The sequence below is a fragment of the Vigna angularis genome, chromosome 1 (assembly GCF_016808095.1).
Source record: "Vigna angularis cultivar LongXiaoDou No.4 chromosome 1, ASM1680809v1, whole genome shotgun sequence".
Lineage (NCBI taxonomy): Eukaryota > Viridiplantae > Streptophyta > Magnoliopsida > Fabales > Fabaceae > Vigna > Vigna angularis.
This window is the reverse complement of record NC_068970.1, coordinates 29,404,789-29,421,305: the sequence shown is the minus strand read 5'-3', so window position 1 is coordinate 29,421,305 and position 16,517 is coordinate 29,404,789. Positions and strand designations below refer to the sequence as shown.

Sequence of the window (16,517 nt, the reverse complement as noted above, 5' to 3'; positions counted from 1 at the left end):
ACCAAAATTCAAAATCTTACATTGAAATATGAAGCCATTTTTCAAACAAGACTTACATGTATAAATATTTCGTTTAAATCTGATCCATTTCGGTAAAGTCCATTTAAAATTGCACCATTGTCATAAATTCCCCCCTAATTACATAATAAACCTCTACGAGTCCCCACGTCAGTAAACGATGCAACAGTACTAGTGCTACTGGTACATAATCAAACCAAGAAAGAGACTATATTATGATGCAAAAGAATAATAATGCCTTTATTCTCATCCTGTACAGTTCAATCACGCTATAATGTTAATTTTCCTTCCTACTCTAAATCTGAACGCTTAAACTTAAAAGGGGCATACTGGAATCTACAACAGAACTTGTTGGGTATACTCGCAGTACATATCAGGTGACAATCTATGCACAGAAGACTCGACATATCGTACTTGAGTCAAACCCCACACTACATAAAAGGACTTTTAATGTAATGGATAATGATAATTGCAGATATAACTTTCTGTTGTATATATCTCATAAGCATTCCCTGGTGGACAAGTTGTTGAGTAGACTGAGATTATCAAGTTTCGTCAAGTCACCCATATGCGAAATGAGAGAAACCATATTTACAACCATCATTATCGCTCATTCAAATGTGTCCTCATCACCTCGGAACGTCCTGACAAAACTGACCCCTGATTTCACGGAATGCCAAACATGATAGAAGGACAAGTGCTATAGGGTTCTAACCGCAGTCTGGTTTGTGCATACGCAAGAGCACACCGACTCCCTTCCAAAAAGCCTTTTCTCACGGTTAATCATCAATTTAATCAAGGGAAGTTTTTTTGTAACTTGGCGCCAGATCTCATTAACTGTCCCGTTGGGTTCTTCATATTCGAAGTATCGCTTAACCTGAAACAAGTTTAAACTAAATTAAATCCTCGTGTAACAAGGGGAAATCTTCAAAATATAATCAATCTAGAATTAATGCTCTTAATCAAACTTTGCACATCAAAGGTATAAGTACCATAACATGAAAACAATGAGAAATTAGCACCCTCTTACTGATGAATAATTAATAACTAATTAACTCCTGAGTTAAATAACCATAATGAGGGAACTTGTCTTCCGATCAATACAACATCACTGTATATGAATACACAAAAATAATAAAGGAGATAGAATCAGGATAAGATAAGGTGTTAGAAAACCTACTCTACTACTCAGAAAAACAGAGGTCACTGAAGAATGAAAAACATTATTCACCTTAACCTTGTAACCCTGAATACATGGTCTTATATAACAGATATTTGTAAATACTAAAACTCAGAAATGAAAAGATAATACTGCTAACAAACTAACAGAATGCAAAACAGAAAATAAAGCAGACAAATAAAAACATCAGATTCTAACAGAATTATGTTCATCCTAACAGTCCCTCAAACCCAAAGTTATTGAAAATAATCAATAACTTAGTTTGGAACGCAGAAAAGAGAAATGAACTTGAGAAAGGGATTTTGTCAATATATCAGCAAGTTGATCCTGGGCAGGAATATGAGTAACAACTAAGGAGGAATCCAGCACTTTTTCCCGAATAAAGATATTCAGCTCCATGTGCTTCGTTCTAGTGTGTAACACAGGGTTATGACGGAGGGCAACAGTGCTTTGGTTGTGGCAGTAAATGATAGCTGTAGGACAGGGAATATTTAACTCCTTTAGAAGAGACTGCAGCCACAAAATTTCAGAAGCAGTAATTGCAAGGCTTCTATATTCCGCTTCAGCAGTTGAACAGGCAACCGGTGTTTGTCTCTTAGACCACTAGGAGACCAGATTATTTCCAAAGAATATACAAGCACCAGAGGTTGATCTTCTGTCATCAACCTCTGATGCCCAATCTGCATCACAGTATGCAGCGAGGGTGTACTGGGCAGAATTAGAAGCAGGTTGAAGGTTTCAGACCATAACAAATGGTGCCCTTGAGATAGCGTAGTATATCTTTGACTGTCTTCCAGTGTTCTGTCAGTAGTCAATCTCAGGTTTGGTGATAGTAATATACTGCAATGCACCAACACTAGACCTATAGAGTATCGGATCATCAAAATAATCAAATCCAAACTGCTACTGAGTTTTAAGCCACCTTGAACAGGAGTAGAAGTACCATTAGCATCAGCCATGCAAGCCTTTTCAGGCAAATCACGAATGAATTCAGTTTGGGAGAGAAGCAAAGAACTTCAGGGAGATGCTTTTCTTCAATACCCAAAAAATAGTCAAGCTCACCAAGTTGTTTGAGAGTAAAGACAGCATGTAACTTTGAAATTAAATATTTCAGCAGAGTGGTGGAGGAACCCATGAGAATTATGTCATCAACATAAATATGAACATAAAGGCAGTCCACTGCAGTGGTAAGGACTAATAGAGAAGGATCACATTTACTCTGCACAAACCCAAAACTGACCAAAGCAGAGGTGAGCCTGTCATACCAAGATCGGAGGGGCTGTTTGAGACCATACATAGAATGCTGAAGCTTGCAAACAAGAGAGGAATCAGAGGACTAGAAACCAGGAGGTTGAGTCTTGTAAACATCTTCATGAAGAATGGCATTGAGGAAGGCATTATTTACATCAATCTATTGAATAGACCAATGGTTTGTAAGAGCCAAAGTAAGAACGATGTGGACTGTAACAAGCTTTATAACAGGTGAAAAAGTTTCAAAATAGTCACACCCTGTTGGAAGTCCCACATCGACTAGAGCCAATTTATAATATATAAGTGGGTGTAAATCTCACCTTATAAGCCGGTTTTATAGGGTTGAGTTAGGCTTACAGTCAGTCTACTTCTTCACATCATATCAGAGCTATGGTTAGAGCCTATCCTAGCGATATTTGTTGTTTGTTGGGCATGTTGTTTCACCCGCTATCGAACCACTCATTAATGTTTAGTCTCACGCTCGAAATGATGTCTATACCTCCCCTTATAAGCCGGCTTTGTAGGGTTGAGTTAGGCTTAAAGTCCACTTCTTCACACACCCAAACTTTTGATTAAAAGTTTTAGCCACTAAATGGGCTATGTACTTATTTACAGTACCATTCGAGTTCTCTTTTAATTAGAAAGACCCATCTACAGCCAATAGCAGTCCGGCCAGGAGGAGAAAAGTGAGATGCCACGTATCATTAGCTATTAAGGCATCATATTCAGATTGCATTGCTTGTCTCCAAAGAGGAGAGGAGAAAGCTTGCTTGACTGCAACAGTAAAAAGTAAGGTAGGAGAATGACTAGGCTTGACACTACCAAATTTTGAACGGGTTTGCATGGGATGGGTGGGTCTAATAGAGGAAGAACTGAACTCGATGCAGGTTGTGAAGAAGACCCAGTAGGAGACTGAACAGAGGGAATAAAGGAAGTGCTGGCTGTAAAGAATGTGAGACAGAGGATGACTCAACAACTGGAGAATCTGGATTTGCATGCTGAGTGGGACAGTCAACAACAGTAGGAATGATCCCAAGAGGTAAAATGTGGGAAGATGAAGAGGACAATAAAGGAGTCTGAGTTTGAGTCGCAAAGGAAAAAGTGTTAATCAAAGATAACATCCTTAGAAATAAAGATTTTGCCATTGGAATCAAGACACTTGTTGTACCCTTTGTGACACGAGGAATACCCCAAAAAGGTGCAGGCAGTGGACCTAAACTGTAGTTTATTGGTGTTATAAGGTAAAGTGTGAGGATAACAAGCACAACCAAAAATTTTGAAAAAATGGTAATTGATATCTTTATTAAAGAGAGTACAACAAGGGATGAGATGAGGAAGCCTGTTAAAAATATAAGTTGCAGTGTGACAGCCATGGTCCCAAAAAGTTGTAGGCAAAGATGCTTGAGAAAGAAGAGTAAGACTCATTTCAACAATATGCCTATGTTTACATTCAACAATACCATTTTTTATGATGAGTATGAGGACAAATTAAACAGTGATGAGTGCCCAATGAGTTAAGATATTGAGTGAAAGGTCTACATTCACCACCCCAATATGTTTGACTTTGCTTAATCTTATGATTGAGTTGAAGTTCAGCAAAGGATTTAAATTGTTTAAAAGCATTTAAAGTGTCAGATTTTTGTTTTAAAAAATAAATCCAAGTATATCTACTATGGGCATCAATGAATGAAACATAATATAACCCATAGAAGATTTTACATGCGAAGGACCCCAAAGATCACAAAAGACTAGTTGTAAAGGTGCAGTATAAGAGCTTAAGGAAGTGTGAGAAGGTAATTACTGAGACTTTCCCGTACAACATGCTACACAGAAATCTGCAGTAGTTTTATTTGGTGGAGATATATTACAGCGTTAGAGAACATTATGGAAAACAGCAACTGAAGGATGACCTAGTCTATTATGACAAAGGGAAAACATAGTGAAATTGTGTGTTGGTACAGTGGAAAGAACGGGGGATTTGTGAACAACAGAAACAATGGAAACTGGTGGAGCACGTTCGGGGCATGCAGCAGAAGATGAGGAAACTGGTAGAGACCATCAAGACCAAGATTACACAACAGGAAAGAGTTATCAACTTGAGACTTGACAAAACAAACAGTGGAATGAAATTCAAAATACACATTATTATCTCTAGCAAATCGACTGACACTAACAAGAGTTTTATTAACAGAGGGAACATGCAAGAGGTTGGTAATAGGTGCAAAGGAACAAGAGGATTATGAGAAGAAAGAGTTGCAGAGCCAAAATACTGAATAGGAAAACCTTGTCAGTTCCCAAGGAAGACACAAGCATCTCTTGGAGCAGGTGTTGGATTCTCAAGATTGACAGAATCAGTGGTTATGTGATGAGATGCACCAGAGTCAATAAACGAATTCTGAGATTGTTGAGCATGCTGATAGACCAGTGTGGACTGAGCAATATAAGCATGGGGTTGTGAAGCTGGTACAGTGGTACTGTAATGGGCCTGAGAGGGAGGCAAAACAGGTGGTGAAGGCAAGAGAGGACATGACATAGTGGATGGCCCTGGAAGCTGATAGCCTGGAAAATGAGCAAATGCTCCTGGAGGTGGTATACCAGGAAATGATGGCTGATATGAAGGATATTACAGCACTGGATTTTGAGCAGAAGGATTATTGTAGGGCTGAACAGCATAGTTGGGGTTAAAGCAATGATAACAAAGGGATGTGGTGGTGTGACCATATTTGTTGCAAACTTGACATTGAATACTTCCACGACTAACACACCTTGATGTCCATAATTTCCTTGGTCCCATTGAAAATAACCACCACCACGGGAAGGGGGATGAAAAGTCAAAGAAGAATCGGAAGCCATCTAAGTAAGCTGAACATTTGGAGCAAAAGCTGTTTCAGAATTTGCTTGAGTGAGATTCAGAGAAATATTGTTAGTATCATGCTTTGCAATCTGTGCTTCTTGAGCAACAAGGAGAGATTCAACTTCGCCCAGTGAGAACAAGTTTAAATTTACTATTGATGAGAGAAAGGAAGGACTCATTCAATCGGAAGTTCTTCAAAGATAACATTGAGTTGTTCGCATTCAGATACAGAATCTCCAATCAAATGAAGAAAATGCACCAATGCTTTGATGGGTAAAAGGAACTCATTGATTCACCATTCACCTTTCTTCATGGTATCCATGCATAGCTGAGAGCTCGAGCTTTGGTTTGAGAAGTGAAATGAGCACGTATCTTCTCCCAAACTTGAAATGAGTGTTAACAACCAATGATTCAAGCTAAGAAAGGAGGATTGAAACCTCGAAAGGAGGATTGAAACCGCGAAAGGAGAAGTTGGTCCTAGGTCTCCTAGGTGGTGTATATTCAGGATTTTCAATCCCTAAATCACCACCCGAAATAGAAAGAAATTGGGACAGAATCTGAGGGTTAACCAGAAAGCAATGTAGGCTGTGGGCTTTGATCACAGGCTCCACTTGTTGTTGCTAGAGGAAGAAATTAGTATCAATGAGTTTTTCCAAAATGGAATAGGAAACAAGAACAGGTGCGAAGGCGCCATGGAAGCAAGACAAGTACCCATAAAAGAGACAACTCTCGCTCTTGATACCATGTTAGAAAACCTACTCTACTACTCAAAGAAACAAAGGTGACTGAAGAATGAAAAATACTATTCACCTTAACCTTGTAACCATGAATACATGGTCTTATATAACAGAATATTTGTAAATACTAAAAACCAGAAATGAAAAGATAATACTGCTAACAAACTAACAGTGTCAAAACAGAAAATAAAGCAGACAAATAAAAACATCAGATTTTGACAGAATTCTGTGTATCCTTACATAAGGAAATAGCTATAATTTGCAATATCAATCAAAGTCCACCAAATATCCTTCTATGTACTGATTCTGTCATACTTTACAAGGGATTAAAACATGCAACAGGTGAAGTGAAAGAAAGAATGTAGTAATGGCACCCAAAAATACCATAGCAAAAATAAATTATGCTGCACTACTAACCTCCTTTAGTTCCTTTTGGTATTCTAAGATTTTTTGTTTGGACAGAGCTCTCAATTTTGACACCAAATATCCTGGCTTTATAGCAGAAGTAGTTTCTACAAACACGGCAAATTTTCTGTAGTCTAAAGTATCTTCAAAAGGCAACTCAATACTATCACTGACAATGACTGGGATGCACAAGCTAACTATAGCATCAAACAGTCGGCAGGCTGATGGAGTATCTCCAGCAGGATGTAAACAGAACTTTGATGTATGCATTCCTTGTGAAGCTGCCCGCCGACTCTCTCTGGATTGTGCTCCATGCTTTATTATGACATCCTTCTCATTTTCAAGAATTTGAAAGAGTATATCACGGATTTTCCCTCCCTGTGAAACAGATTTGAGCAACAAGAATTCAATACAGGAAAAGTAAACCATCCAAATCAGCAGTGATGTTCGGGTTATTTAAGCATATACAAGGAAAACAACAGTGTTACTGCATCATGCTGGAACATTTAAATGAAAATAAAATGGGGAAACCTAATGAAGATACTTAGTGCTATTGATACTACACAGAATACAATACCACCCAAAAAGTACAACATTACCCCAAGCAAAGAATACATACAATTTAAAGATGATAATTTATATTTTGCTTTGGTATCCCTATGGTACTGTCTTTCTTTCGAAGAAAATCCTGTTTGAGGCATTGATTAAGACACTCAATAACAAATAACGAAAGGGAGTCTGGTTCTGCAAACAGTCAGAATAGAGTAAAATTTAATGCCTATGAACCTAAAAGGGCCCGAGACAAAGACAAAAGTAAATCGAAGATCACCATAGAAGAGGCTCTCCGATAATACATCAATAAAATACTAAAATCGAATTGCATCCGTCATTTGCTGCTTAAAACTATATTCATAACTAAAAGACGTTTTCAAAAGTTCATAGCGTGAACTCTCCCAACTAGATCAAATTCATTTGCCCTCCAGCACCACGTTAATTCCACCATCGATTCTAAATGTACAAGCTAAATTAATTATTCCCGTTCCAGGTAGAACCAAGATTTTAAAAAATGTGCTTTTGACAATCTCCCCCAATGTCTTGGACAACAGCGAATTCAAAAATTGGGGTAGAGCTATAGAATATCAAATTACACATAAACAATTCATTATCTTAAAATTGAAATCCAAAGTCCCGATCAGAGCAGAAGACAATACCTCTTTGCGATACCGATTGCCCATGAAAAATAACAAGGTCTTGCGATCGGAGACACCAACATCACCAGGGTACGTTTTGATGCGGTGCGAGTAGGGTACAACAACATCCTTCACCAGCGATCCCTGGTCGGGTCGCAACCGCCCGAAATCTGAGACAAGCAGCACACAATTTTTTATCCGGTCGATAACCCGGTACATCGCATTCGGATCCGAAGCCACGATCACGTGGTCCCTCCCGTTGCTCCTCTTCCAATACTCCTGCTCCTCAAGCCACTCCACCAGCGCCTCCTGATTCTCCTCGTCGCTGTAGATCGGTTTCTCCAAACTTGCACCGGAGCCAGGAGGTCGAGGCGGGTTCACGATCAGACTCAGCGACGAGAAGAACGGCACGAAGAAGAAATCGGCCTCCTCGGGATCCATGACGCGAACCACGGGCGAGCCTGATCGTCCGGAATCGGCTCGGGAGAGATCGGCAAAGAGGTACCACTCGGCCATGTGCTGGTGGCCAGGGTACTTGAGGGAGGAGACGTCATCGTGTTGTTGGGAGAAGTGTGCACCACGCGCGAGGGCGTGATGGCGGATGACACCGTGGGTGAACCTGCTGGGGAGATTGTAGAGGAAGACTTTTACGGTGGGGAATTTGGCGCCGCTGGCAGCGAGGAGGACGGAGGAGGCGGAGTTGAAGGAGAAGGGGGAGTCGAAGGCGGAGGAATAGGTGGGGTGGAAGAAGGCGTTGAAGATTGCATAGAGGACGAAGAGGAGGAAGAGCGTAGCTAGGGTTTGCTTAAGAAGAGGTTTTCGCGCCATGGCGGAGAAGAGTGTCTGGGAATTGGTGGTGATAGATGAAATTAAACTGGGTTTGGGTTTTCTGATTTTGGCTTTGCCTTCCTCGTTCATGTTTTTCTGGTACGGCATCCTGATCAGTTTTTTCAACCTGCTATATGTACGCCTAATTTCCATTTATACGCCCACCTTTATCCATCTATGCCATTGGATCCAATTCTACCATTCATTACACAGCCTCTAGTGCTCACCCATACCACTGCGTTTACACAACATAACTCCATAACCCTACATTCAGATTCCTCCTTTTTTATATTTTACATATATTTATTTATCAAATATGGAAAGTGAGAAGTCAGATACAAGATGGGGAGCCTGCAATCGATCATAGGGCTTGGATTTTTAAATCATTGGGTTGGGGAGAGTAGGTGTTATCATCAGTAAATAAATATTAATTAAATAACACCTGGCTTAATTCCAAATTCCAGTACTATAATTCATTTTTTTTTAATTGTTATAATCTTGGAAAAATTTATTTTTAGTCTATGCGGTTCTGTTTTTATGATTATTTTTTTTTTCTAGATCTTTATTTCTATCGTAGAAGTTTTGGAACGAAATTATGAAAATAGTTTATAAATTATTTCTAGCTTATTTTGGTGGTGTCTCTATTCTACCCGCCAACTTTCGAGAAATTTGGAGAAATTATTATATTTGAGTATAGTTCACAATATCTAGTATGAAAGATAAGTTTGATATATCTCATACAACTAATAGTATATATGTTATAACTATAAGAATAAAAGAGATAGCAATGATATTTAAATACTTAATAATTAATTATATCTTTTTTTATCTAAGTGGTTATTTTAAAGGTTTAGAAACGTGTAAATATAGATAATAATGTGATAGGAATTAATTACTTACCTTTCTTTTTTTCAATACTCATAATAGTTGTGTTAAACATATTTAAGTTTTTTTAATTTTAATATTACGAAATTGGATTTTTTAAGTTTTTAAATTTTAATAGGTTTAATTGTTTACTTGGTCCTTATATTTAGAGGGTTTTTTTAGTTTAGTATCACTTTTAAAAATGTCTCTATTGCATCCTCATATTGTATAATTTGCACCGATCACGTCCCTTCCGTTAAATTGGCATAAACAGAGTTATCTCTGTGGTGATGTGGCTTTGAAATCTCATCTTTTTTTTCTCTCTCTTTTGCTCTTCCTGCAACGATCAGCTTCTTCTCTCTCTTCTATCAATGTCTCGTTTTAAGGGTTTTAAATTTACCAATCTCTGCACATTGAACTCTCTACTGAGCATAATGAGCTGAACATGCGAATGCTCATGTTGTTGCCTCAGTTTCAGAATTTCCAACTTCAAAATGTTTCGGTCCTTCTTCAGTTTCTCCACTTCAGCCTCCATGCCTGGCTTCATCATATTGAAAGCTCCCTGATGCAGTCTGTTATACTTACCCATCCTCCTTATGTTCTTTAGCAAATGCATCTTCCCTCCTTGCAAACTTCTAATGGTCTAAATCAAGCTTCCTGAAGCTTGTATCCGTTACACCATAAATCCTCCGTTTAAATCGCAATAATGATATTATATATAAAAACAGATGAATCGAATTACTTCACATAGAACCTGTATCTGCAATCATACTAAAAGTTAAACTATTATTAAATGTGGAAGAAATTTATCAATATGGTTATAGTAAAATTATGAAATCATAATTTATTAATCAAATATTCAATTTATACAGATTACAACTCTTTCGTTCCATAGATTAATTAGGAAGAATAAATGGTGTCAGTTGATATAAATCAAAGGTTATTTTATAGATTTGAATATTTGATCCTAATTCATAAAATTATTAAAAAAAAAGAATTTTGATGTATCATAGTGTGAGTAGTATTTTTGAGAAAGAAGAGGCCAGAGAGGTACAATAGAAGGGTAAGGTGAGAGAAAATTAAGGAGAGACATAAGCAAAGGTGAGAATATGGAAAATTTGACATAGGTGTTGAGCTAGCGAACGAAGCTGGAGAAATTGTTATGTTTGAAGTATTTGGGAAGAAGGGTTTTAAAGAATTTATGGGAGTCTCATTTACAATAGCAAAGAAGAATCATCTTCCAATCCAAACCCTGAAATGGACGACAGAGACAAATCCGAAAAGAGAAGTAGAGATCGTCACTCCAAACGCCATCGCGACTCCGATGACCACCGCCCTCGCGACTCTAACGACCACCGCCATCATCGATCAGACAAGCATCATAGGTGTGACCCTAAATCTAGGGATAGAGATAGGGATAAGGCTTATGAAAGAGAAGGAAGCAAGGACAGATATAAGGATAGGAATAGGGTTTAAGAAAGAAAGAGTAGGTCGAAGGTGAAACGTGATGAGGAGAGGGAAGATTCGGTGGAGCCGCGACACTCCTCGCAATCTCACAAGCGCAAAGAGAGGGAGCTAAGCGAGGAGAGGGAGCTAAGCGAGGAGAGGGACTTCGAGGATAAGAAAATTAGGGTTACCATCGAGAGGAGGGAACGAAGGAAATTTGGGGATAAAGTAAAGAAGGAAGAACAAGAAGAGAAAGTAAACAGTGATGGCAAAATCGAGGGCAGAGGCCAATGTCAAGAAGGAAGTCACAAATGGCTCCCATGTCATGTCAAGCTGATCGTTGCAGGAAGAGCAGAGGAGAGAGAAAAAAAATTCATATTTCATAGCCACGTCACAACGGAGTTAACTCCGTTTATGCCAATTCAAAGAAAGGGATTTGATTGGTGCAAATTATACAACATGAGGACGTAATAGAGGCATTTCTAAAAGTGGGTACTAAACTGAAAAAATCCTCTAAATGTAGGGACCAAGTAAGCAATTAAGTCATTTTAATATTATGAAATTGGATCTTAACCTATCTTAAAATTCAGTTTTATTTCAAATTTTAAATAGATATATTTTTTGTGTTAAACTTTTCTTTAACATGAATTTATACATAGTTTTTTTTAATGTTTATACGTGGAATTTTTAATGTTTGTATGTCATAACAAGATTCTCATAACCAAGTATTTTTCTTAGCGAGCTTTGTCATTTTCTTCTCCTTTTACGTCACCAACCTTGATTCATTCTCTGTTTGTGATGGGCTTGTTTTTATCATCAACTTAGGAAAAAACTTATTCTTACCTTGAGCATAAATAATGGTTACACCTTTTAATCGCTGATATGTTGTCATTGACATTATCAAATTAATACTACTTAACAAGACGACTTCAATATTGTTGAGTTAATAGTTAACAAACTAGATAGGGTTAAAGTAACCCTGAATCGTTTTCCAACGAATACAAAATTGTTTTCCAAATACTTGACTATGGAGACTCTGAAAAGTTAGTAAATGTTATGCAATGCTTAAAAATAAAAGTGAAAAGTTATGCTAATGAAATTAATGTTTGAAAAATGTTATGAGTTTAATTAAAGAACAAAATAGGCTAATTTCACTACTTTTCCAAGATAGATTCATCATCAGTTATTCATAGATTATTGTTCAATTGATTATTGTTCGAGTTTCAAATTAATTAAAATATATTTTTAATTAATTTGAGGGCGATCTTACAATTAATCAAAGTAGATTTTCAATCAAAAGCAAAACCTTTTTAGAATATTCACAATAAATTCAACCAAAATACATTCTCAATTAAATCCTATTGTGTTTAATCATGTATATTCTTAAATCTCTTAACAAAATTAAAAGTTAATTAATTAAAGTAAATTCTCAATTAATTATTATTAAACTTTTTACCACTAATCAAAGTACATTCTCAATTAGTAGCAAAAACTTGTTTAATCATATGAAAGCTCCTAAATTCAATCAAAGTACATTCTAAATCAAACCTAAAAACCCTTGAACTTATATGATCAATATACATGTATATTCAAACACCTTATGATACAAAAATCATTACTTTTAACATGATTAAGAGATTAAAGACATAGAAGAAGGATAACTCAAATCAATAATCAAAAGAAATAAATACATTAATTAAACTTAACATCATAATCCATAATTAAATTACAGTGGAATAGCCCTAGAAGCTTAATACATGGTAAAATAAAATGAGACAAGTGGTGAATGATTGCTTCCTAGTGGAGGAGTCTAAGTGGATGAATGGAGGAGCTACTTTCCATGGCGCGGTATTAAGTGTTGATGCGTGAGGAAGATGATGAACATTGGCCATGGTGGCTTCGCGTTGAGATCTACCTAGTCTACGATGAAGATGGTGACGCATTGGAGGTTCACGGTGGTCCAACGAGGTTTGTGGTGGAGAATGGATAAGAATGGGGTGGCCTTCTCTGGTGGTTGTCATGCTTGACGGTGGCCGACGCAAGGTGGAAGATGGTGGCTAGGGAAATTAGGGTTCTGTCTTGGGTAATGAAGGTGGTGATGGCATGACACGTTGTCATTGACTGATTGGGTGTGTAGAGGACCATAACATGTTGTAGGTTCTGATTGGCTCATCTTTATTTGCTAAGATTGATGCATACATGACATCATCTAATTAAATTTGACTTGTGAGTGGTATGAGGGGTGTAGAATAGTAAAATTATAGGGTATGGAAGTAAAAATGGCTTTTGTGGCCCATTTTTGAAAACGGGTTGTATCTATAAAAATCGGGGGTGTAAAAGTAAAAATGGCCCAATGCTGAGAAAGAGGTTGTATAAATGAAAAATTATGGGTGTATTTAGCTCCTTGTAATTTTCTTTTCATGAATAAACTAATTCAGACTTAAATGTGCAACTTAAACCACTTATTTTTACGTTTTGAATCAATCAAACTTTAATTTCAACTACATCAACAAACATTAGACTATCCAAAATAATTTATGCAACTAAAAATCACATTTTAAGTCTCTTTAATTCCCAAACCTGATAAATTCAAACGTCACAAATCTTATTTAAATCAACCATTTAAACATAATTATTTCACTAAAAATTTGAAAATAAACTTAAAATGTGGCCATAAATATGCACTCATCAACCACTACAATAGTGTTAGCACTCCTAAGCATCACACCCTTGTACACAATCCTAAAACACATAATGACCAATGAATCCCATAGTGGTAAATTTTAGTTAATTGTAGTTAAACTCTTGAAGCGTTATAATAATCACCAACTCAATAGATTGACCAAATTTCTTCATTCGTTTCACCTTCTTAGAATACGCTAAAACCATGAACTATCAAAGGAAGCAAGAAGAAAAGCACCAACAATGACAACCCCAACAATAACCCCTACAATACCCTTCCAAGAAGACTTACTATCTCTTTGTCCAAGTGTTCAAGTGGTGGAGGGTGTTGACATAATGGCAGGAGCCATTAGGGAATCGGAAAAGAAATTGAAGCTCTACCACTCAACATTGTGCACACCCTCATGCTACCTTAGGTAGACCCAAAAAAGCCCACATACATGAAATCATTAACATACATAACCACATTAATATCTACCTTCAAGATCGAACTTTTCAGCCTCATAGTTGAGTATAAGACCCACACAAGCAACCCTTTGTTGCTTCCATCATATATGTGGCCATCGAGACCCACACGTCATCGATAAAGGATGGATCAAGGTTGGGGACCATGAAGGAGAAGAAAATGGAAAAGCTTTGTTGGGTTGCCACGCAACAATCCAAGTATACCAATAAGTATGGGTAGTTTGTAGTGTAACAAGTATTGTATCCATAGAGATTTGGTAGAAAACACTATGTTTTAACTATCTTTATCATTATGTTGAGTAGTGATGATTTTGATGTTTAGAAAACATATTTAGTTCATGAAAATAGTGTGAAATGTGTTGAAAAACAATTTGGATTATCAAGCGAGTGAATTTTAGTTGATTTAACCATGTTGAGGTTCGACTCCACCACTTTTCCCTATCTTGTATCATATTTATATTTAGATATGGTGTTGCAATATGAGGCAATAACATGGCATAATAACTGTGGACATGCAAACTTGAGATTAATCTCAAAGTTGCAATGTCATTATCTCGTAAGAGAACTACCACAAGTATCAATCAATGATACAATCTTCTATAGTGCATGCATGAAGGACAAATAGGTCAAAGAGTCTTTCAAAAGTAAAAACATCATTTCAACTAAACAACCTCTTGATTTGCTTCATATAGATTTATTTGGTCCTACAAGAACAACGTTTATGAGCGGTAAACGCTATGGATTAGTAGTAGTAGATGATTTTTCTAGATGAACTTGGGTCTTATTTCTAACTCATAAAGATGAGACCTTTAATGCTTTATGCAAACTCTGTAAAATAATAGAAACTAAAAAGAATTTGAAAATAAGATCTATCCGAATGACCATAGAGGAGAATTTGAAAACAAATTTTTAAAAAACTTTTGTGAAAATTTGGCATTAACCACAACTTTTCAACACCAAGGACTGCACAATAGAACAAAGTTGTTATGAGGAAAAATAGGTCTCTACAAAATATGGCCAGAACAATGTTAAACACTTTTAACTCTCCTAAGGACTTCTATGTAGAAGTAGTTAACACTGCGTGCTATATTCAGAACATAGTTTACATTAGGTCAATCCTCAGGAAAACGCCTTATGAATTATGGAAGGACAGAAGGCCAAATATCTCCTATTTTCACCCTTTTGGTTATCAATGCTTTATATTAAATATTAAAGATAATTTGGAGAGGTTTGACTCTATAAGTGATGTAGGAATCGTGCTTGGTTACTTAAAAACATCAAAAGCGTTTAGGGTTTACAACTCTAGAACCTTAAAAGTTAAAGAAGCCATCCATGTAAAATTTAATCATGAGTCTGACCTAAACAAGTTAGGGCTAGACGACTCTTTCTTTAAATTGCAGATAAATGATAATTTTCCAAGGAAGCAAAAGCATCCAAGGCACCCAAAGATCAAGAAGAGATTCAGCAGGAAAGACCACTCAACGATACTTTTGAAGAAAGAAGAGAACAAAACAGCCTACACCGTCTAATCACCAAGGATCACCCTTCAGAAAAGATCATAGGAAGTTTGGATGAGCATGAGACAACAAGAGCATATCATAAGCATCCTACCACAACTCTCATCTCTCAAATAGAGCCATTAAACATCAATTAGGCTTTGGAAGATAACTTTTGGGTTGAACTCATGAAAGAAGAGTTGGATCAATTCAAGAAAACTGAGGTATGGGAATTTGTAGAGTTACCTCAAGGAAAGCATGTAGTCAGAGCAAAATGGCTCTATCGCAACAAACTAGATGAAGATGGAAAATTCATCATAAATAAGGCAAGACTTGTTGCGAAAGGCTATTCTCAAACACGGCTTCAGACTTAACAAGGCATTGTATTTATTAAAGAAAGCTCCCAAAGCTTGGTACAAAAGGTTAAGTCTCTTCCTTATAAAGAATGGTTTCACGAGAGGTTAAGTAGACACCACGCTATTCAGGAAAAATGTCAATCAAGACTTCATTATCATTCAAATATATGTTGATGACATTATCCTTGGGGCTACTAATGAAAAACTATGTCAAGACTTCTCAATCATGATGCAAGAAGAATTTCAGATGAACATTATGGTTGAGCTAAAGTTCTTTCTTGGACTGTAAATCAAACAAGAAAAAGACACGATCTACATTCACGAGACAGAGTACATAAAGGAGCTGCTCAAAAAGTTCAAAATGGATGAAGCCAAGGAGATGAAAACTCCAATGCATCCAAAAACTAGCTTGGGGCCATTATTTGAAGATAGATTTTATCGTCTAATCACCCACATTGGTATGAAAATCATTGAATGAATTTGATGCAACATGTTTTAGTGTGTTCATATAGCATCTAGAGAGTCAAAAGTCTAGGATACATAGTCTGAATGACGTCATACATAACATCGTCTAAGACAAATTGTCTACAAGACATCTGCATACATGCATTAGGTAGTGTCTATATGTTGAGCCCATCTCTAGAAGTTGTCTAAGATCTCCAAATCTCAACTTCCCTCTCTCCAATCTACTCAATATCTTTCATGTGTCAATCAAGTTATCTTCCCTAACATCAACTCTCTTTCC

The 16,517-nt window shown here is 36.9% G+C and overlaps 1 protein-coding gene across 1 annotated transcript; it reads right to left on the bottom strand.

The window, feature by feature from the left end:
- Positions 1–206: 206 nt before the first annotated feature.
- LOC108346937 (probable arabinosyltransferase ARAD1) lies at positions 207–8,820 on the bottom strand. Its single transcript, XM_017586012.2, has 3 exons — positions 7,657–8,820; positions 6,458–6,823; positions 207–895 (listed from the first exon to the last, which is right to left on the bottom strand). The coding sequence occupies exons 1-3, from the start codon at positions 8,614–8,616 to the stop codon at positions 719–721; spliced, it is 1,503 nt and encodes a 500-aa protein (XP_017441501.1). The 5' UTR covers positions 8,617–8,820; the 3' UTR covers positions 207–718.
- Positions 8,821–16,517: the final 7,697 nt, after the last annotated feature.

Coding starts and splice junctions, on each gene's coding strand:
- LOC108346937 (XM_017586012.2), bottom strand. CDS start 8,616: ATGGAAATTAGGCGTACATATAGCAGGTTGAAAAAACTGATCAGGATG. Junction 6,824..7,656: donor GCAATCGGTATCGCAAAGAG/GTATTGTCTTCT, acceptor TCTGTTTCACAG/GGAGGGAAAATCCGTGATAT. Junction 896..6,457: donor ACCAAAAGGAACTAAAGGAG/GTTAGTAGTGCA, acceptor AACTTGTTTCAG/GTTAAGCGATACTTCGAATA.